Source organism: Nuphar pumila, chromosome 1 (genome assembly GCF_984573655.1).
Source record: "Nuphar pumila chromosome 1, dmNupPumi1.hap1.1, whole genome shotgun sequence".
Lineage (NCBI taxonomy): Eukaryota > Viridiplantae > Streptophyta > Magnoliopsida > Nymphaeales > Nymphaeaceae > Nuphar > Nuphar pumila.
Genome location: NC_143249.1, coordinates 155,376,133 through 155,394,916, shown reverse-complemented (window position 1 = coordinate 155,394,916; position 18,784 = coordinate 155,376,133). Strand labels below are relative to the sequence as shown.

The 18,784-nt window shown below is 39.5% G+C and overlaps 1 protein-coding gene across 3 annotated transcripts in view; it reads left to right on the top strand.

Moving 5' to 3' along the window:
- The first annotated feature begins 403 nt into the window (after positions 1-403).
- The window catches only part of LOC149849241 (putative glycerol-3-phosphate transporter 5), a 68,533-nt gene continuing 50,152 nt past the window's right edge, over positions 404-18,784 (top strand). For 2 of the 3 annotated variants that reach the window (XM_090013809.1, XM_090013817.1), the window contains exons 1-2: positions 404-1,769; positions 1,889-2,413. In XM_090013809.1, the coding sequence (XP_089869935.1) occupies positions 686-1,769; positions 1,889-2,400 (1,596 nt within the window). In that variant the 5' untranslated portion in view covers positions 404-685 and the 3' untranslated portion in view covers positions 2,401-2,413. Of the gene's footprint in view, positions 1,770-1,888; positions 2,523-18,784 lie in introns of those variants that run through there. The other variant, XM_090013825.1, reaches the window with a different exon arrangement.

Genomic DNA, 18,784 nt, shown 5'->3' with positions numbered 1-18,784 from the left:
CTGTAAAAAGAGATGGCCGACAAATCTCCTTTTGACGCCCACCAATGATTGAACCACTTGTTCGATTTATAATTATCTCAACGATGTATGAACAAACCAACAAAAGTTTTCTATTTAATAAGGCAAGAACGAGAAGGTGGCCATGTATTGTAGCACAAGCTAAAAACAAAGGTGAAACGTGTAAATCTGTACACGAGAGTGAGAGGACATTTTTGTCAAATGCATATTTATCATACGAGAGAACATTTCCATCCAAAAAACATATCTATTTTTTTTATACGTTATTTTATTATAAAGTCATCGTGAGTTATCTAAGATATTCGTCAGTATACACACAGGAACACGCGAATTTGTGTTTGTGTTTCGGGCAGAACACAAGCTTCCTAAAGTAAGGTCATTTCCCGATCTTTTTACATGTCCAAGGACAATCAGTATCTACGTACGCCTTCTCTCTGACGATTGCTTGTTCTGTAATTCTACCGAGAATTGAGGATTGGCGATTCGTCGCGGCCATGCCTCCTCTCCACCCCTTGGATCCTTCCAAAATATTCCCGGTGACAATTTCTCATCCTCCTCTGATGTGGGTGTTTGGATACGTGCGTGCTTCTACTTTCACCCCAATGATCTTCAGAATTTTGGGTTTCTCTTGTTACAAATGTTGATTGATCGTGCTTTTGGGTAGAACATGGAAGTTAGGGGATTACCACCCGGCGTTCATCTCTTAAACCCCAAAACAAACAGCAGAAACTTCACCTTCTTCCAGATCTTTGTTTTCGTTATCACATTCTTAGCCTATGCTTGTTTTCATGCGTCTAGAAAGCCTCCAAGTATCGTCAAGAGCGTTCTCGGACCGAAAATCGCAATAGACGGGATCGAGAATCCTGAATTTGCGGGGAACGCAGACTCGATTCCTAGGAATTCTAGTTTTGGCGATGGTGGTGGGTGGGCTCCGTTCAATGGCGATCATGGAACCCATAGATTAGGAGAGCTGGATGTTGCTTTTCTTTCGGTTTATTCGTTGGGTATGTATTTTGCTGGCCATGTCGGCGACCGGATTGATCTTCGGGTTTTTCTGGCTTTCGGAATGTTGGGTAGCGGCCTATTCACGGTGCTGTTTGGGATGGGGTATTGGTTGAGGGTTCATTCCTTTGCTTATTTCTTAGTTCTTCAAATGATTTGTGGGGTATTCCAATCCACTGGATGGCCTTCTGTCGTTGCTGTTGTCGGGAATTGGTTCGGGAAATCGAAGAGAGGTTTGATAATGGGCTTGTGGAATTCGCACACCTCATTTGGTAATATATGTGGTTCGTTGATCGCGTCGTGGGCTTTGGAGTATGGTTGGGGTTGGTCGTTTGTGTTGCCTGGAATTGCAATTGCTTTGATGGGTGTTATAGTATACCTTTTTCTAGTGGTGAATCCTGAAGATGCGGGATTCGATTCCCCTTCACAGGAATTAGAGTTGAGCACTCGTGTGCAACCAGAGCAAGTTAAGGGAATGAACAGTAATCATCAAGTGTTGGTTTTGGTTCCAGAATCAAATCCCGAGAATGGGACAATTTTGGGTGAGAATTTAGAGAAAATAGATGAAGGTAACGAGGATGAAATCGAATCTCTGCTTCACTCATCTGACTTGCCTGCATCAAGAGCAATTGGTTTCTTTGATGCTTGGATGATACCTGGTGTAGCTCCCTATGCCTTCTGCCTGTTCTTCTCCAAGCTTGTTGCTTACACTTTCTTGTATTGGTTGCCTTTCTACCTTAGGCATACAGGTTCGCTTGTCGGCTGTGTCTTGGTTCAATTTGCTATTCATTTGACAAATGCGTCATTAACTTTCTTGGGCTTCGCAAAGTTTGGTAATTGATCACACGTTTTTTTTCTGAATCTGTAGCTGTTGCTGGTTCATTTTTATCTCACAAGACTGCTGGTATCCTTTCTACCTTATTTGATGTTGGAGGTGTTTTTGGTGGAATTTTGGCTGGATACATATCAGATAGGCTTGAAGCTCGTGCTATTACATCAATTATATTCTTTTGTTTGTCAATTCCAACACTTGTTTTATATCGCATCTATGGAAGCTTCTCCATGTCTGCAAACATTACTCTGATGTTTGTTTCAGGTTTGTTTGTTAATGGACCTTATTCTTTGATCACCACCGCTGTGGCAGCTGATCTTGGCACTCAAAGTGCCACCACAGGAAATTCACGAGCTTTAGCTACTGTAACAGCCATTATTGATGGCACTGGCTCAGTTGGTGCAGCTTTGGGGCCACTGCTGACTGGATACATATCATCAAAAGGATGGAACGGTGTCTTCTTGATGCTTATTATTGCAATATTTCTTGCAGCACTGTTGTTAGTGCGCCTTGCCAGAGCAGAGTTTGTGACCAAAATGCAGCAATAGACATCAGGATGATGTGAGTTTGGCATGGTGGTCATTCCTCTCTTTGCATCCTGCTGATCATGACTTTATGAATAAATTATTTGTTCGTCATATTAGCCAATTCAATGATTGTTGTGATCGAATCCAACTTGTGTATATGGTTTGCACATATTGAACCAATGTTGTACTTGTATGTATCATATCATACGATTTAGTATGATACATTTCATTACTACTTAGAATATCGATATGCTATGCACTTGTATCACGATATGAGTGTGTATCGTATGATACATGCCCGTATTAGGTGTATCGTACGATACAGGGTCAACACTCTTAAAAAAGGACCAAATTATAATTTTTCTGTTTTGGTTTTTAAAGACCTCTTGAGGGCCGACTCCCTCATTTGTGTAAAATCAATTAATATCGATGCACCCTAGGACTTGTGAGAGCGATTTGAGAGCCGATCCGTGCACACAGGAGAGGAATTTTACGGTTTGCTAAAGTAAAAGTGCATTTTCACCATTTTCCACTCAAAGAATTAGGTTAAGGTAAATTTTTTTATTATGAGTAAAATTACAAAGCTACTCTCCAATTTTTTTTGCCTCGGGGGTGCTGCCCCCTACAACCCCTGCCAACTTACCGCGAAGTTGGATTTGTGAAAATTAGAGATTTATATCAAGGTAGAAATCAGGTTTTACACTCCTCCAACAAAGATTGCATCAGATGATCCAACATGACAATGAGGCACTCAAGTAATGGCTGAAAACCGATTGAAAATTGAGTGAAACTATTGCCATAATATTTTTGTTTATGTAATATGAAAGTATGAGTCTTGTGGCATGTTCTTAATTGCAAGATTTTGTATTGTTCTTATGAGATATGCATGCAATGTTATCTATGATTCTATATTAGTTGATGTTTGATGATGTCTTATGCAGCTCATAGAGATATAAATGCTTCATATGTGATTTTATGGTTGTATTTTGTGCAATTCATCATTGTTTCATGTGATATATTTTTTTTAGAATTTTTGCTAATGTTTTCTTATTTTTAATTTTTTTTTATTAAAAATTTATGATATTTTACCATAAAATACGATATGGTCTTAATTTGGGCCCGACTGATACAGGTAATGGTACAATACTTACAACCTTGTGTTGAACAATTTCATTTTGCCTAAATTAGCCACCACAGTGTGTATTTACCTTATATTGATACTATGCATATATCTTCCCATTATATAGGTTGTCTGACATCAACTTTTAATTCTTTATTATATCTGACTATCATACTCAAGAAGCCTGCTTTGTTTTCCCTTTCCTACCTTATTTTCAAGCTTAACAATTGATTTACCTGGTGCAGTTAAAATCTGATTGTTGATTTAACATGCAATTAGATGTTACCTATGTCACATGGGTGCGGGGCGGGGGTGCGGCACTTTCAAAAACATTGGGTGCGGGGGTGCGGCAAAAAAAAATAAAAAAATAAAAATAAAAATAAATAAATAATATATATATATATATATATATATATATATAGAGAGAGAGAGAGAGAGAGAGAGAGAGAGAGAGAGAGAGAGAGAGAGAGAGAGAGAGAGAAGGGGGTTCGGGGGTACCACAGCCCATTTTTTTTTTAAAATCCAAAAAATGGACCAAAATGACCCCGATAGCCCACGGGCTGGCCTTAGCCCATCTCACGTATATAACAAATGGGGTTTCTAAAATCACGACCCAAACTGGGCCTGTGCCGGGTAGGCTTAGCCCATCAGGCTGCTGGGCCGGTTGCCCACCCGTATGTACCATGGTCATCCCATGTCAAATGACAACTATGGTAGCCCTGAGTCAGAAAAGGATAGCCCCTGTGAGCTATGTATATAACTTTTTAATTGAAATAATACATTTTAATACTTTTTATTTTCAATTACGTGGGACGAGTTTGAGCTACCTTGAAGGTCTCCTCTACCCCATGTAATTCAAACCCGAATCCGAACCTCATTGCGTGCTACCTGGGAGCTCACACCTTCCTGTGTCTGAATCGGATATCCGATCCACCAACCAATGACAACCGTGGTCATGACTCATGAGTCCTTGGACTTGACCTTTGGATGTCATACATCGTCACGGGATTGTACCGTTCGGAAAAATGCCAACCCTCATATAGAAGACAAATAATAAATAAACCCCCCAAAAAGGAAGTTTCGTATGTAAAAAAAGGACAAAAAAATAGGAGAGTATTCCACAGTAGCTCTGCCGGCAAAATAAAGAGGGAGAGGAAGAGGGTTGTGGGGAGAGAGCGGAAACCCTAGATTCCCTCGCCAGAATTCCCAGCTTGCCTATTTTCCGGCGGCCAGGAGGGCCATAGAGATGATGAACAAGCTCAGGAATCTCGACGCCTACCCGAAGATCAACGATGACTTCTACAGCAGGACGCTCTCCGGAGGGCTCATCACCCTCATCTCCTCCATCTTCATCTTCCTGTTGGTCCTCTCAGAATTTAGTGAGTTTTCTTTTTTCCATCTTTTGATCGTTTTTCGCGAAAAAGTTTGGGTTTTTGATTCCGCAGCCCAGAATTATTTTTTTTAAAAAATCCAAAAAATGACCTTGGGTGCATTGACCACACCCAGGGTCGGGTTGACCGCACTGGGTGCTGCACGCGCACCTGCGTCGCGTCGCGTCGACGCGGGTGCGGCACCTGTCTGGCCGAATCCTTGTGACATAGGATGTTACTGTTTCAAGAGTCTTACCAAGTGGTGGACAGTGTTTGATTTCCTTTATGATTGTTGTCTATGTTGCAAAAGTGAAAAAATGGTAATCAGGTCGAATGATTGATTGTCACTTGTAAACTACGAAGCAATCCCAAAGCCAAAAAAATGTCATGATGGACAAACTTTAGTATCAATGGAGGCCAAACTGAAATTTGTTTTTTATTAGCCTTTTAATTTGAATTTGCCATTTACATGAAAAGATCATTTCTTGTTTCATGCCTGTATCATCATACTTTTATTGAGCATGTAAGAATATTTTCTTCTAGACTTTCTAAAGGAAGTTATTTTATTTTCTTCTAGACATTCTAAAGAAAGTTACTGATTATATACATTAGAGGATTTTAAGCATTTAGTGAAAAAGTTGTACTTCTGTGCAGAAGGGCATTTAATTGTGTCATTTTATAAATTCTTGTGTATGCCATATAGAAACACATTGTTTAACTTCATACTCATTGAAATTTGATTTGTACTTAATTATTGTCTGAGGAGGAGATTCTTGATTACTATCTGTTATTTTCTTATGCTTGGAAGAAAGAAATTGAAAGAAATTGCAGTGAAGGTGTTCTATGTGCTTTCTATCTATTTTATAGGTGATACAACTTTTATTGTCCAAAGATTCTATAACTTTTTTGTCAAAAAACTGCTGAGCATAATTTCAAAAGCAATTTCTAGTATGGTCATTCAAGGCCTCAGTTGATGGTGAGACTTTGTTGGGGTGATGTCTCAGGTTATGTTCTTACTTTGGTAACTCTAGCCTTAATTAATATATTTCCTCTGTAGATGACTAATGTATGTGCTCTTTCATATTTACTTTGTGTGATATTTGCTTTTGAGGAAACTGAAGGCTTATTGTTCCAAAGGCTTCTTGCTTATTTGCTTTTATGAGATATATGGAAAAGGGAAAAGTTCATATAGAAAAATGGCACTACCATTCTTCATGTAGAATCAACTTGCCAAATAAGTGGCTTGGAAAGAAAATGAACTCACTTTTTTTGCACCTGTTGAACAATGTAGACTTCTTTATATGGAAGTGTACCATATGTATCTTTAGTAGTGTGCTACCACCCTCTCTTCTCTTTGTACATAAGATTATTTATGAGGGCATTTCTGTATTTTATCAGTTTGTTAGAGTCAACAGTTTTTGTCCTCTTGTGTAATCATGAGGGGTCGGCCCCCGTAAGAGTATTTTCTTGTTTTTTCTTTCTTGGTAATGAAGTTTCTTCAAGGGTTTCTTCTCACCCTTCTTGTTCCCTCTACTCTCTTGTTCTCCATATGTTATTAGAGCCATTTTGGGAACAAGAGACTGTTGATTGAAGAGTGCTGGTGACGAAGAGGGCTCCACTTTTGCAGTGTTCATATGCATCTCTGTTGCATGCTCTGTTGCATGCCTAAGTGTTGATGTCAGAGCCATCTTTGGTGTTTTGATTAATTGAGGTGTGGGTTAGCTAGAACTCAATTTTAGAAGACATGTGAATTAAAAATCTCATTGATCGGTAATGCGGACCCAATTGAGGAAGACCTGAAATGAACAAATACAAATACAATAGAATGCCACTAAGGGCTAGAAGAGAGCACAAATACAAAAGGGTAGGATAATTTTGAAATCTAATTTTTGTTTTGTTTAGGGTTCGGCTGTTGGATTGGCTGGCTGGCAGCCAGCCGAGTGGCACTCAGCTGACTGCCAGCTGCTGGCCGAACCGACAGGCCCAACCAAGTGCTTGGCTGGGTGTGTGGTTGGTTTTGGCAGGGCTGGGGCAGGCCCAGTTGACCCAGTAAGTGGGTGCTGGCCTGGGCCTTGGCTTTGAGAAAGTTTTTGCATATACTATATACAGAAAATTTTCTGTATAGGTGGGACTTCCTGGCAGCATACACAGGCCCAAACTGGGCCTGTGAATATTCTGTCAGACCCAGCCGACAGGGTCGGCTGGGCTGGGTTTGATCTTTTCACATATATATATATATGTATATATATATATGGATATATATATACATATATATATATATATGTATATATGAACATGGAGGTTAACATAAGGCTCCCCTTTTGTGATATGTTTCCGGGCAGCATACGCAGTCCCTGTTTTGGGCCTGCGTATATGCTGTCAGACCCAGCCGACAGGGTCGGCTGGGCTGGGCTGTTAAATACAGAATTTTTTTCATGTGGAAATTGTATCATGTGAGTAACATAAGTGTGTTAGCATATGAAACCAAGGCCTCGTTGTGTGATTAGTAAAGTTGAAATTCTAATCTCTTGATGCATGATAAATTTTGAGCATGAATTATGTACCTACATTTTTATTTCTCTTTATGTTAGGAGTTGAGGCGGTTTACATGTCTGTTGGAACATGCTTACACATTGATGAACTTGACGTGTGTTGTCGCATATACATAAATACATGAATGCTCCTTTGCCCATCTCAATACGGTTCATGGTTAGAAGCATATGTGGTAATGATTGCATAAAGATGCATGCATGCGCATACCATACATATGCACGGGAAAAGAGGTATAACGTGGGCAGTTTAATTTGCATATGGGAATGTCATATTTCATGTTTATTATCAATGGATTAATTTGATACATATATGACTATACCTTGTAGGCATGTTAAGACCACTGCATACATTACATATGATTCTGATTCTTGCATTAGTGTATTCGGTGATCAGAATGAATCACCGAGGGTTTGGTAAACCCGAGCTGTGAAAATGTTTTCCCTTACTCATTTCAATGCATTGCAAAGATCATGTTTTATTAATATTTCAACCTTATTGCACTGTTTTATATGTTTCCACATGCCGGAGTCCTGTGATGGCTCTCGTGAGATAGATGCGAGCTTTTATCTTTCTTTTTTTCATATGATATTGCAAAATTTAAGAAATTAATTTTTAATAAAAAGTAATAATAAAGCACAGTGTAATATACCTTCTGGGATCACCCATCTAGAGAATGGGGATATTAGAAATCCGGTCTTGGGGAGACTGTGAGGATACAAAACTCCGTGTGCTTAATTTTGGTCCCCTGAACCCGATATTGAGGTTCCTTCTCCTGGTCACGGTTTTAGGGAGAGTCCGCCACTTTACCTACGGGTGGTGTGTTTTGACACAGCTGTTGTTTTTGGTACCAAGGAAGCGACACTTGTGGGCGTGGGGTGTCCCCGACATTAGATGTGGAGGTCTAATGTTCCGAAGGTGATTCGGTCGAGGGCTAAGTTGGGACCCAGTAATAAAATACAAATTGTGTGCTAAGCTACCCTGGAAACCTAACTTGACCTCGAGGTTTGTACCCGTTTGGTGTATCCGCGGGCAACGGTAATTAAAAAGAGAAACTTAAAGCTGTATGCATTTAATAGGACATGCATAAGGAAACAAAAAACTTAAATGGAAGATAATAAAATGATTCATGCATTGCACAAAAGTCATGCATTTTCTGTTATGCATTAGATCATGCATACTTTAATGATTCCCTTAATCATTACATGATGGTCAGTGTTGAATGTTTATTTCTTGTTCAATGCTGAAGTTTTAGTACATGCTACTACTTTACTGTATTTGCATGCTTAGCATTTATGATTGTTGCATGAATAAATCTCCAAAATGCTATAAATGGTCTTGCATGTATTTTCTTCAATTGTTACATGATATCTCATCTTAACACTTTATCTCACTTGTTTCATTAAGAAGTAGCTGTGCTCAGGATTTCGATTCTGACACCCTACTTCATTGGTTTTTCGCAGGAACAGGTGATCAGTGAAGTCGAAAGCTACTGTGAGGGCGCAGAAGTCACAATGAGTTTTGACAGTCTTCTTTGTGGACAGAGTGACTCTTTATTTTGGTTTTTCAGTCTAGTATTCTTGACATTTGCTTATTTTCATCAGTGTTTACGTTACGTTCTGTTGAGTCAAACATTTTGTTTTGAGACTAGTTCTTAATTTATGAATAAAGGTATTGGTTAGATTATGGATGTTAATTGCAAGTTCCTTTGTGGTTTATAGCTATCCAGTTGGAATTGGAACTGTGAAGACCCCGGCTCTCTGAGAAGTTTTCCACATTGTTTTAAAAAAAAAAAAATTTCCGCATTTTCAAAGGGGATGAGTTGGGGTCGTTACAGGTTGTTTAATCACCCAATTGATTTTTTTTTTATAGCCACACCTGTTTATAAGGTGATAAAACACATGGTCATGCAAAGCTTATTAGGTATACCCTACGTAATTAGTGGAACATAAACGTTTATGGGTGCTGCCATGATTTAGTTAGTTATGTAACTGTTTTCTGTTTTCCATGGTATAAGCTGTTTCTAATGCTTTAACTGAATGTTTCATGTTAAGTTAAAGTTTTGAGATAAGATTGTTTTTTTTTATGCATGAGTTTGCATAGAATTAATGCGATTATATATAGAACATTGCATGAGTGTTCACGTAATTGAAAGCATGCATATGACATGAATAGATGCATAAAATGAAATCATGTATGACATGAATACCTGTATTGAGAAAAAGCTTGCATTTAATGTGGGTGCGTGAATTTATGCTTATGTTTATGGAATTATTGTTTCATGCACAATTTGCATATACGAATGCGCATTGGAAAGCATGGGATCATCAAGGGCTGGGTGAGCCTCGAGAACCAGTCGTTTTCTGTTTAAGTTATTTTGATACATTGCAACAAATCAAATGTGATATTATTGTTTTACCGCACTGTTCTATGTTGTCACGGGCTGTGGTCCCGCGAAAAGCTTAGCATGCTGATGTGCAAGCTTATGTTATTAATTCTGCATGTAAATTTACAAATGTAAAAGAGATGAATTAATAACCAGATAAAAGAAAGTAAAAAACAGTGTAATTCACTTTCTCCTTGATGTTCCTGCTTTAGAGTGGGAATCTTGGATATTGCGGTTTGGGGAAACCGTGTGGATACAAAAACTCCGTGTGCGTTATTGCCCCTGAACCCGATATTGAGGTTCTTCTCCTGGTCACGGTTTTAGGGAGAGTCCGCCAATATTCCTGTGGGGTGGTGTGTTTTGACACAACTGTTGTTGTTTGGTATACCAATAAAGTGGCGCCAGTGGATGCTGTTTTCCATGGTGTCCCCGACTTTGGATGCTGTTTTTCAAGGTTCCGATGGATGGTGCTGTTTCCTGATATCGGTCGAGGGTTAAGTTTGGAACCCGGTAATAAAATACAAATTGTGTGTGAAGTTATCCCGGGAACCCTACTTGACCTCGGAGATTGTATCCGTTCGGTGTATCCGCGGGCAATGATAAATTAAAAAGAGTAACTTAAGGATTGTGTTCATTTAATAGGTCATGCATATGAAAAGAGGGAATCTTAAATAAAAGATAATAAGGGTTCATGCATCGCACATAAATCATGCATATTCTTGCTATGCATTAGTTCATGCATGTTTACCTATTCACTTGGTTGTTTTACGTTGATCATTGCATAATGTCGATATTTTGCATTTAATTGCCCTATTGATTAAATTGTGATCAATGTTACTTATTTCGTGTTCCCTCATACTTAATGTTTAATTTAATTCTGTATGAATGGTTAATTTTCTTATAATTTGGTTATAATTGTATCCTTTTAAAATATTACATGGATCTTATTTATGTTCTTTTTCTTATTTGATTCATTAGGGAAACCTGTACGCAGAATTCTTCGGATTTCTGACTCTCTTCTTTTATTGGTTTTTCCCAGATACAGGTGATCAGTGAAACTGACTCGCTCTGAGGAGACACGAGGGTCACATTTGCTTCAGATTGCTTCACTTACGGACAGAGTGGCTCTACTGTTATTTTCTTTTAGTTCTTCTTATTTTCTGCAAGTTGTTATTTTACTTTTAACATTGAATATGAGACTCTTATTGATTAATGAATAAAAGAGTTCAGTTGGTTGGTTATGAATGATAAATGTAAGTTGGTTTGTGGTGTGTGGTTATCCAACTGAAATTGGAACTGTAGGGACCCCAGGTCTTTGGGAAGTTTTCCGCAACTCCTATAAAAAAAAATTTCCGCATTTTTCAAAGGTATGAGTTGGGGTCGTTACAGGTTTGGTATCAAAGCGACCACAAAGACTTACACTTTTATCATCTTTCTTGTGTTAAATTTCTAAATTTTGGTATATGAGCCCTGTCCTGAAGCGTCGACAAGTGTGACTCGTCCTCCAGAGCAGTCTTCTTCACTGGTATGGTTATTTAATACTTTTACTTTAAGTATGTAAATTTTGTGTGATTGATTGAAATTATAGTTTAATATTCCTTGTTGTGAATTTAAAAGTCTTGTGTGATTTCATGAAAAATTATTGTTCGTGATCAACCCTAAGAGAGTAGGATCAGTAGGAGTCTAATTTGTAGAAAGGATTTACGTTGTAGCTGTCGCATTATACCCGCAGATGTGCTTCGTCCTCTACTGCTGCTCCCGCGAACTGGCAGGAGTAAAGGGATTTCATGATGGAAGCCATTCATACCTTGACGGAGACCATGACGGCTCAGGCGACACAAACAGCGCAGACGCTGCAAGCGGCCCATAACCTCCAGGCGGCACAGGCTATACAAACGGCCCAAGCGGCACAGGCTGCACAGGCAGCCGCGCAGGCAGCGACTCGTGACCCTCCTGTCAATATTGTTCCAAACGCGGGCAGAGTTTTTTTCGAAAGGTTTCTGAAGTTGGACCCGCCTTCCTTTTCAGGAGAGGCAAACCCAGAGGCAGCGGAGAACTGGGTTGAGGAGTTGGAACGGGCGTTCGACGTCTTGTTTGTTCCTGGGGACAGAAAGACATCTTTTGGCACGTACCGTCTAAAGGGCGATGCCAAGAAGTGGTGGGACACCCTGCGAAGGGTGAAGTTCGCCGATTGGGACGAGATCTCCAGAGAGACGTTCAGGGAAGAGTTTCTGGATGCGTATTTCCCCGCATACGTTGAGGAACAGATGCAACGGGAGTTCCTTGATTTGACTCAGAGAACCATGAGTCTGGTAGATTACACTACCAAGTTCCGGAACCTTGAGAGGTACTGTCCGAACCTTTTCAGGAATGAGAAGGCAAGGGCGTCGAAGTTCGTGCACGGACTAAAGGATGGATTACGAGCTCGCGTACTGTCAGGTCGGCCTCCTACCTTGGCCGATGCGATCGAGTCAGCCACGGTTCTGACCAAGGACTGGGAGAGGTCTAGGAATGTATCACAAAAGGGAGGTACGAATGAAGGGGATGCTTCGGGCGGAAAGAGGAAGGACCCACCGATAGACGGAAAGGCTCAGGGTGGCAAGAGGCAGCGAACCCAAGAGGGACGTCATCAAGGTGCGCATCAAGGACAACCTCAGCAGAGGCAGCAACAGGGGAAAACCCAATCAATGTGTCGTAGATGTAATGAAAGTCATCCTCAGGGTTTTTGTCCGATGTTCAAGGGAGTTTGCTACCGATGCCAACAGCCTGGGCACATCGCTCCCTACTGTCCAAACCCGCCAGCAGCTCAGGGAGGACAACAACAGCTACAACAACAACAACAAAGACCTCAACAACAAGGCCAAAGAAAGACCAACGGGAGAGTTTATGCTGTTACGACCTCTACGCAGAAGGATGAGACTGTTTTGATCGAAGGTATCCTCTTGGTTATCGACCATTAAACTTATGATATACTTGATTTCCGTACTACCCACACTTTTGTAGCCATTTTAATTTTGAGGACAAAATTCTTTTAAGGGGGTAGAGATGTAATAACCACGATTTAAAAAAAAAAACTTATGTGTTATGGGCCTGGGATCCACCTTTCGGATCCATGATCCATATGTAATTATATCATATTTGAAATATATATATATATATATGTAATTTAATAAGTTAATAAAAAGATTTATAAGAATATGCAAGGGATCCATAGTTGGATCCATTTGGACCCAGCCTATGGATCCACTTCGCAATGGGTTGCGGGTCCAAACTTGTGGACCCTAATAATCAGGTGAACATGCACCGGGTCCCGGGTTCGGACCCGAGTCATGTCCCCTGTAGCAGGTAGGTAACGAAAAAAAATATAAAATTTAATTTAAAAGCAAGAAAAACTCTTGGACCCGGGTCAGACCCGACCCGGATCCGTAACCCGATAGGGTTTTTAAAACCCTATATCGGGCTGCAGGGTTTTAAAGAAGGGGAAAAGCAAGAATCGTGCCTAGGGCACGATTCCTGCTGTTACCAGAAAGGAAGGAAGGGGGGGGGGGGTCGGCTGGCGTAACCGATCCCCACCCATCTCGGCAAGAAGGGGGGGGGGGGGGTTCGGCGATAAAAGGGAGGTGGAAGAGGGGGTCTCACCCTCTTCCCTCGTTTCTCTCTTCCCTCGTCTCTCTCTCTCGTGTGGGCGTGCATTGGGGAGGTGAAGGTCGCCGGAACGCTGCAGCCACCAGCAGCCCTTCTCCTGTCCTTTCCCTTGGGTGCGGCAACCACCGACGCCAGCCCTAGCTGCTGTTCCCAGCCAACAAGGCCATCAACGACCTCCTTTCTCTCACGGCAAGCAGTTTCAGCAGCCACCTAACACCGATTCAAAGGTACGGGCTTTTCCTTTGGGTTAAGTGAGGAAAACGAACATGGGTTCGATTTCCATGTAAGTATTTTGGTGTAAAAGCATAGGGATGAGTAAATCTAGACGTTTACTCTAAGATCCATGGATGAAATCCATGTATTTCCATCCTCTTGAAGGTTGCTGTGTAATAAATTAGATGTAAATGTAATCTTTTGAAAAAAAACAGAGTTAACAAACTTTTTTTTTGTGCTTAGGGCCCAGGCACTCTGTTGGCTGGGCTGAGTACCTGACCCAGCCCACTGGGTCGGCTGGGTGGGTCTGGCTGTGTGCTAGACCCAGTTTTGACTGGGCCACTTGTTCGAAATTTTTGAGATACATGTGGTGTGTTTCCTAAATTCCAGATTTCATAAACTGTGTGTATTTCAATGCATGTCAAGAATGTGATTTTCTCATAACTTAACTAGGCATCATGTGCGCCAACGCCAACTGTATATCATCGTAAGTCTTGGTGACAAGTTTGTTTCAGCCATACATAGTACTGGGGTTTTTGTAAGGCTTGGGTTCACGGTGGTATTTTAGATTTTATGAGCCTAACAACAAAGATTTTCTGTGTAGATCATTTCTACTCCAAACAGAATTCTATTACATAGAAAATATAAGTTATTAGGTGTTTGTTCTTGATTATTTTGGGTTTTCAGAAATATCATGTTGAAGGACACTTGAATTATGTTGCTTTGTTTGTGTAAGCATGAATCATGGATGAAACTTTGGTTTTGCTTGTGTTCTTGTTCTAAGCATATGAATAATACTCATGAAGGAAGCATACCCATCTAGGAAAGAAATCAAAACTTTAGGTTCATGCATGCTCAATATGCATACTATGTGAGGTTGCAGCGTGTTTCAACCAGTGTTTTAAAACTCGCCGAGTCAACTCGTTGACTCGGCTGACTCGGCTCGGCTCGGCCCTCCAGCGAGTCAACCCGGCAAGGCAAACTCGGTTTGCCAAAACTCGGGCTTGACTCGGCCTGACTCGGGCGAGTTCTGGGATGTTTGAAATTTGTTTTTTGAGTTTCAAATGGTAATGATATATTTACATATATGCAGTCTACTGTTTACTGTCTGTACAATCTAGTTGAAAAATAATAGATGCAAGTTGTATCTAAGCAATCTGACCTCATATATGTGTTCAACATGGTTTATTTGCTAGGAATCACACCTTTATCATATTTTTTTATGTAAAAATATGTTTTTTTGAGTCATGGAATTTTGGCATATTGTAGGCCATTGATTTGTGAAGCCCTTGAGAAACTTGCTTACATGTTGACAAACTATTTGAAAAAAAAAATTGTGTTCTAATAGATTGTATATACAATTGACTGTGTAAAAACATACATTGAAAAACTTACTCTATTGGCAAAACCAGGAGATTTTTGTATGCATTTGCTTTTGTCAAATAAAAAATGGTCTATTTTGCAGTTTCAGACCTTGTTTACCTCAAAATTGGGATTGATATGAAAAATCAGATAAACTGTTGAAATGGAGAACCAGGTCTTGAGTAAGGCTAAAAGAGTCTAGTACTTTCTGCAAGTTGATGAAATGGTTTGGGAGTCGGGACTTAAACTAGCAAAATTAATGAATTTTTGCTTGTCGTGACCAACTGTTCTACATCTAATAAACTTTTAATCTTTAAACTCCCAGATTTCTGTGGCACATGACAAATTGACTGTCAAAGTGCTTGTATAGATATCAAATTCAATTATTCAAGCAAACCTCTATAGGTCTTTGCAGTTGTTTTTATATTCTTACAGACATTTGGAGACTATGTTTACTCAAAAACATGGTTTCAGACAAATTATATATTGTTTTTCTTTTAAAATCAAAAGTTAACAAAACCCGGTCCGAGTCACCGAGTTGACCCGCCGAGTCACGAGTCAATAAAGAACGAGTCGAGTTCCGAGTCACGGGTTTTAAAACCTTGGTTTCAACTTCCAGTATTTCGCATATGTTCATAAACATGCGCTGGCCTGCTGATAACAGGCCCCAACTCTTCTTTTGTGCTACACGGCCCAGTCGAGTGGACGCAACTAGCCTGACTGGCTGAAACTGGGTATGTTTGAGACCAGCCGACTGGGTCGGCTGGGCTGGTGTTAAAAAAAAAAAAAGGGAAACAATGTGTTATGTCACGGTGAGTCTAGTAAGAGAGCTATTATGTGTGCATGTTCAGATTTACTGTTAAACCAAAATTTTCTTTTTGAGTTTTTCTTTTTGTTATATTAGAACATGTACTGGTGCAGGTTTGGGTCAATTCATCCTTTTAGGACCCCTAGGAAATTTTAATGTCAAGGGGCATACCTTGTGTTTCTGTATGCTAACGGATCAGTTATAGGCTGGCACAACAGCCCTGTATGTAGTGCAGATGGGCCTGCCAGGGGTTGGTTGGCAAGGTCATCCTGATCCCAGCAAGTGGGCTCGGCAGGGCTGTTTTCTGTTTTTAAAAAAAAAAAATTATATATATATATATATATATATATATATATATATATATATATATATATATAAACCTTAGATGCTTCTAAAATGCGGTGCATATCTGCTATTTGCATAGGCAGGCATTAATAGTTTTCTCTAAAGAGATTGTTGGAAGAATACCAAAAACTTGTTAGGTTTAGAAGATGCTTTTGACATTACTGATTTAAATTCTCCTATGTATATATACTCAGGTTTAATCACACATGGTCATGCAAAGCTTATTAGGTATACCCTACGTAATTAGTGGAACATAAACGTTTATGGGTGCTGCCATGATTTAATTAGTTATGTAACTGTTTTCTGTTTTCCATGGTATAAGCTGTTTCTAATGCTTTAACTGAATGTTTCATGTTAAGTTAAAGTTTTGAGATAAGATTGTTTTTTTTTATGCATGAGTTTGCATAGAATTAATGCGATTATATATAGAACATTGCATGAGTGTTCACGTAATTGAAAGCATGCATATGACATGAATAGATGCATAAAATGAAATCATGTATGACATGAATACCTGTATTGAGAAAAAGCTTGCATTTAATGTGGGTGCGTGAATTTATGCTTATGTTTATGGAATTATTGTTTCATGCACAATTTGCATATACGAATGCGCATTGGAAAGCATGGGATCATCAAGGGCTGGGTGAGCCTCGAGAACCAGTCGTTTTCTGTTTAAGTTATTTTGATACATTGCAACAAATCAAATGTGATATTATTGTTTTACCGCACTGTTCTATGTTGTCACGGGCTGTGGTCCCGCGAAAAGCTTAGCATGCTGATGTGCAAGCTTATGTTATTAATTCTGCATGTAAATTTACAAATGTAAAAGAGATGAATTAATAACCAGATAAAAGAAAGTAAAAAACAGTGTAATTCACTTTCTCCTTGATGTTCCTGCTTTAGCGTGGGAATCTTGGATATTGCGGTTTGGGGAAACCGTGAGGATACAAAAACTCCGTGTGCGTTATTACCCCTGAACCCGATATTGAGGTTCTTCTCCTGGTCACGGTTTTAGGGAGAGTCCGCCAGTATTCCTGGGGGTGGTGTGTTTTGACACAACTGTTGTTGTTTGGTATACCAATAAAGTGGCGCCAGTGGATGCTGTTTTCCATGGTGTCCCCGACTTTGGATGCTGTTTTTCAAGGTTCCGATGGATGGTGCTGTTTCCTGATATCGGTCGAGGGTTAAGTTTGGAACCCGGTAATAAAATACAAATTGTGTGTGAAGTTATCCCGGGAACCCTACTTGACCTCGGAGATTGTATCCGTTCGGTGTATCCGCGGGCAATGATAAATTAAAAAGAGTAACTTAAGGATTGTGTTCATTTAATAGGTCATGCATATGAAAAGAGGGAATCTTAAATAAAAGATAATAAGGGTTCATGCATCGCACATAAATCATGCATATTCTTGCTATGCATTAGTTCATGCATGTTTACCTATTCACTTGGTTGTTTTACGTTGATCATTGCATAATGTCGATATTTTGCATTTAATTGCCCTATTGATTAAATTGTGATCAATGTTACTTATTTCGTGTTCCCTCATACTTAATGTTTAATTTAATTCTGTATGAATGGTTAATTTTCTTATAATTTGGTTATAATTGTATCCTTTTAAAATATTACATGGATCTTATTTATGTTCTTTTTCTTATTTGATTCATTAGGGAAACCTGTACGCAGAATTCTTCGGATTTCTGACTCTCTTCTTTTATTGGTTTTTCCCAGATACAGGTGATCAGTGAAACTGACTCGCTCTGAGGAGACACGAGGGTCACATTTGCTTCAGATTGCTTCACTTACGGACAGAGTGGCTCTACTGTTATTTTCTTTTAGTTCTTCTTATTTTCTGCAAGTTGTTATTTTACTTTTAACATTGAATATGAGACTCTTATTGATTAATGAATAAAAGAGTTCAGTTGGTTGGTTATGAATGATAAATGTAAGTTGGTTTGTGGTGTGTGGTTATCCAACTGAAATTGGAACTGTAGGGACCCCAGGTTTCTGAGAAGTTTTCCGCAACTCCTATAAAAAAAAAAAATTCCGCATTTTTCAAAGGTATGAGTTGGGGTCGTTACATGAACAATGTAGACTTCTTTATATGGAAGTGTACCATATGTATCTTTAGTAGTGTGCTACCACCCTCTCTTCTCTTGTACATAAGATTATTTATGAGGGCATTTCTGTATTTTATCAGTTGGTTAGAGTCAACAATTTTTGTCCTCTTATGTAATCATGAGGGGTCGACCCCGTAAGAGTATTTTCTTGTTTTTTCTTTCTTGGTAATGAAGTTTCTTCAAGGGTTTCTTCTCACCCTTCTTGTTCCCTCTACTCTCTTGTTCTCCATATGTTATTAGAGCCATTTTGGGAACAAGAGACTGTTGATTGAAGAGTGCTGGTGACGAAGAGGGCTCCACTTTTGCAGTGTTCATATGCATCTCAGTTGCATGCCTAAGTGTTGATGTCATAGCCATCTTTGGTGTTTTGATTAATTGAGGTGTGGGTTAGCTAGAACTCAATTTTAGAAGACATGTGAATTAAAAATCTCATTGATCGATAATGCGGACCCAATTGAGGAAGACCTGAAATGAACAAATACAAATAC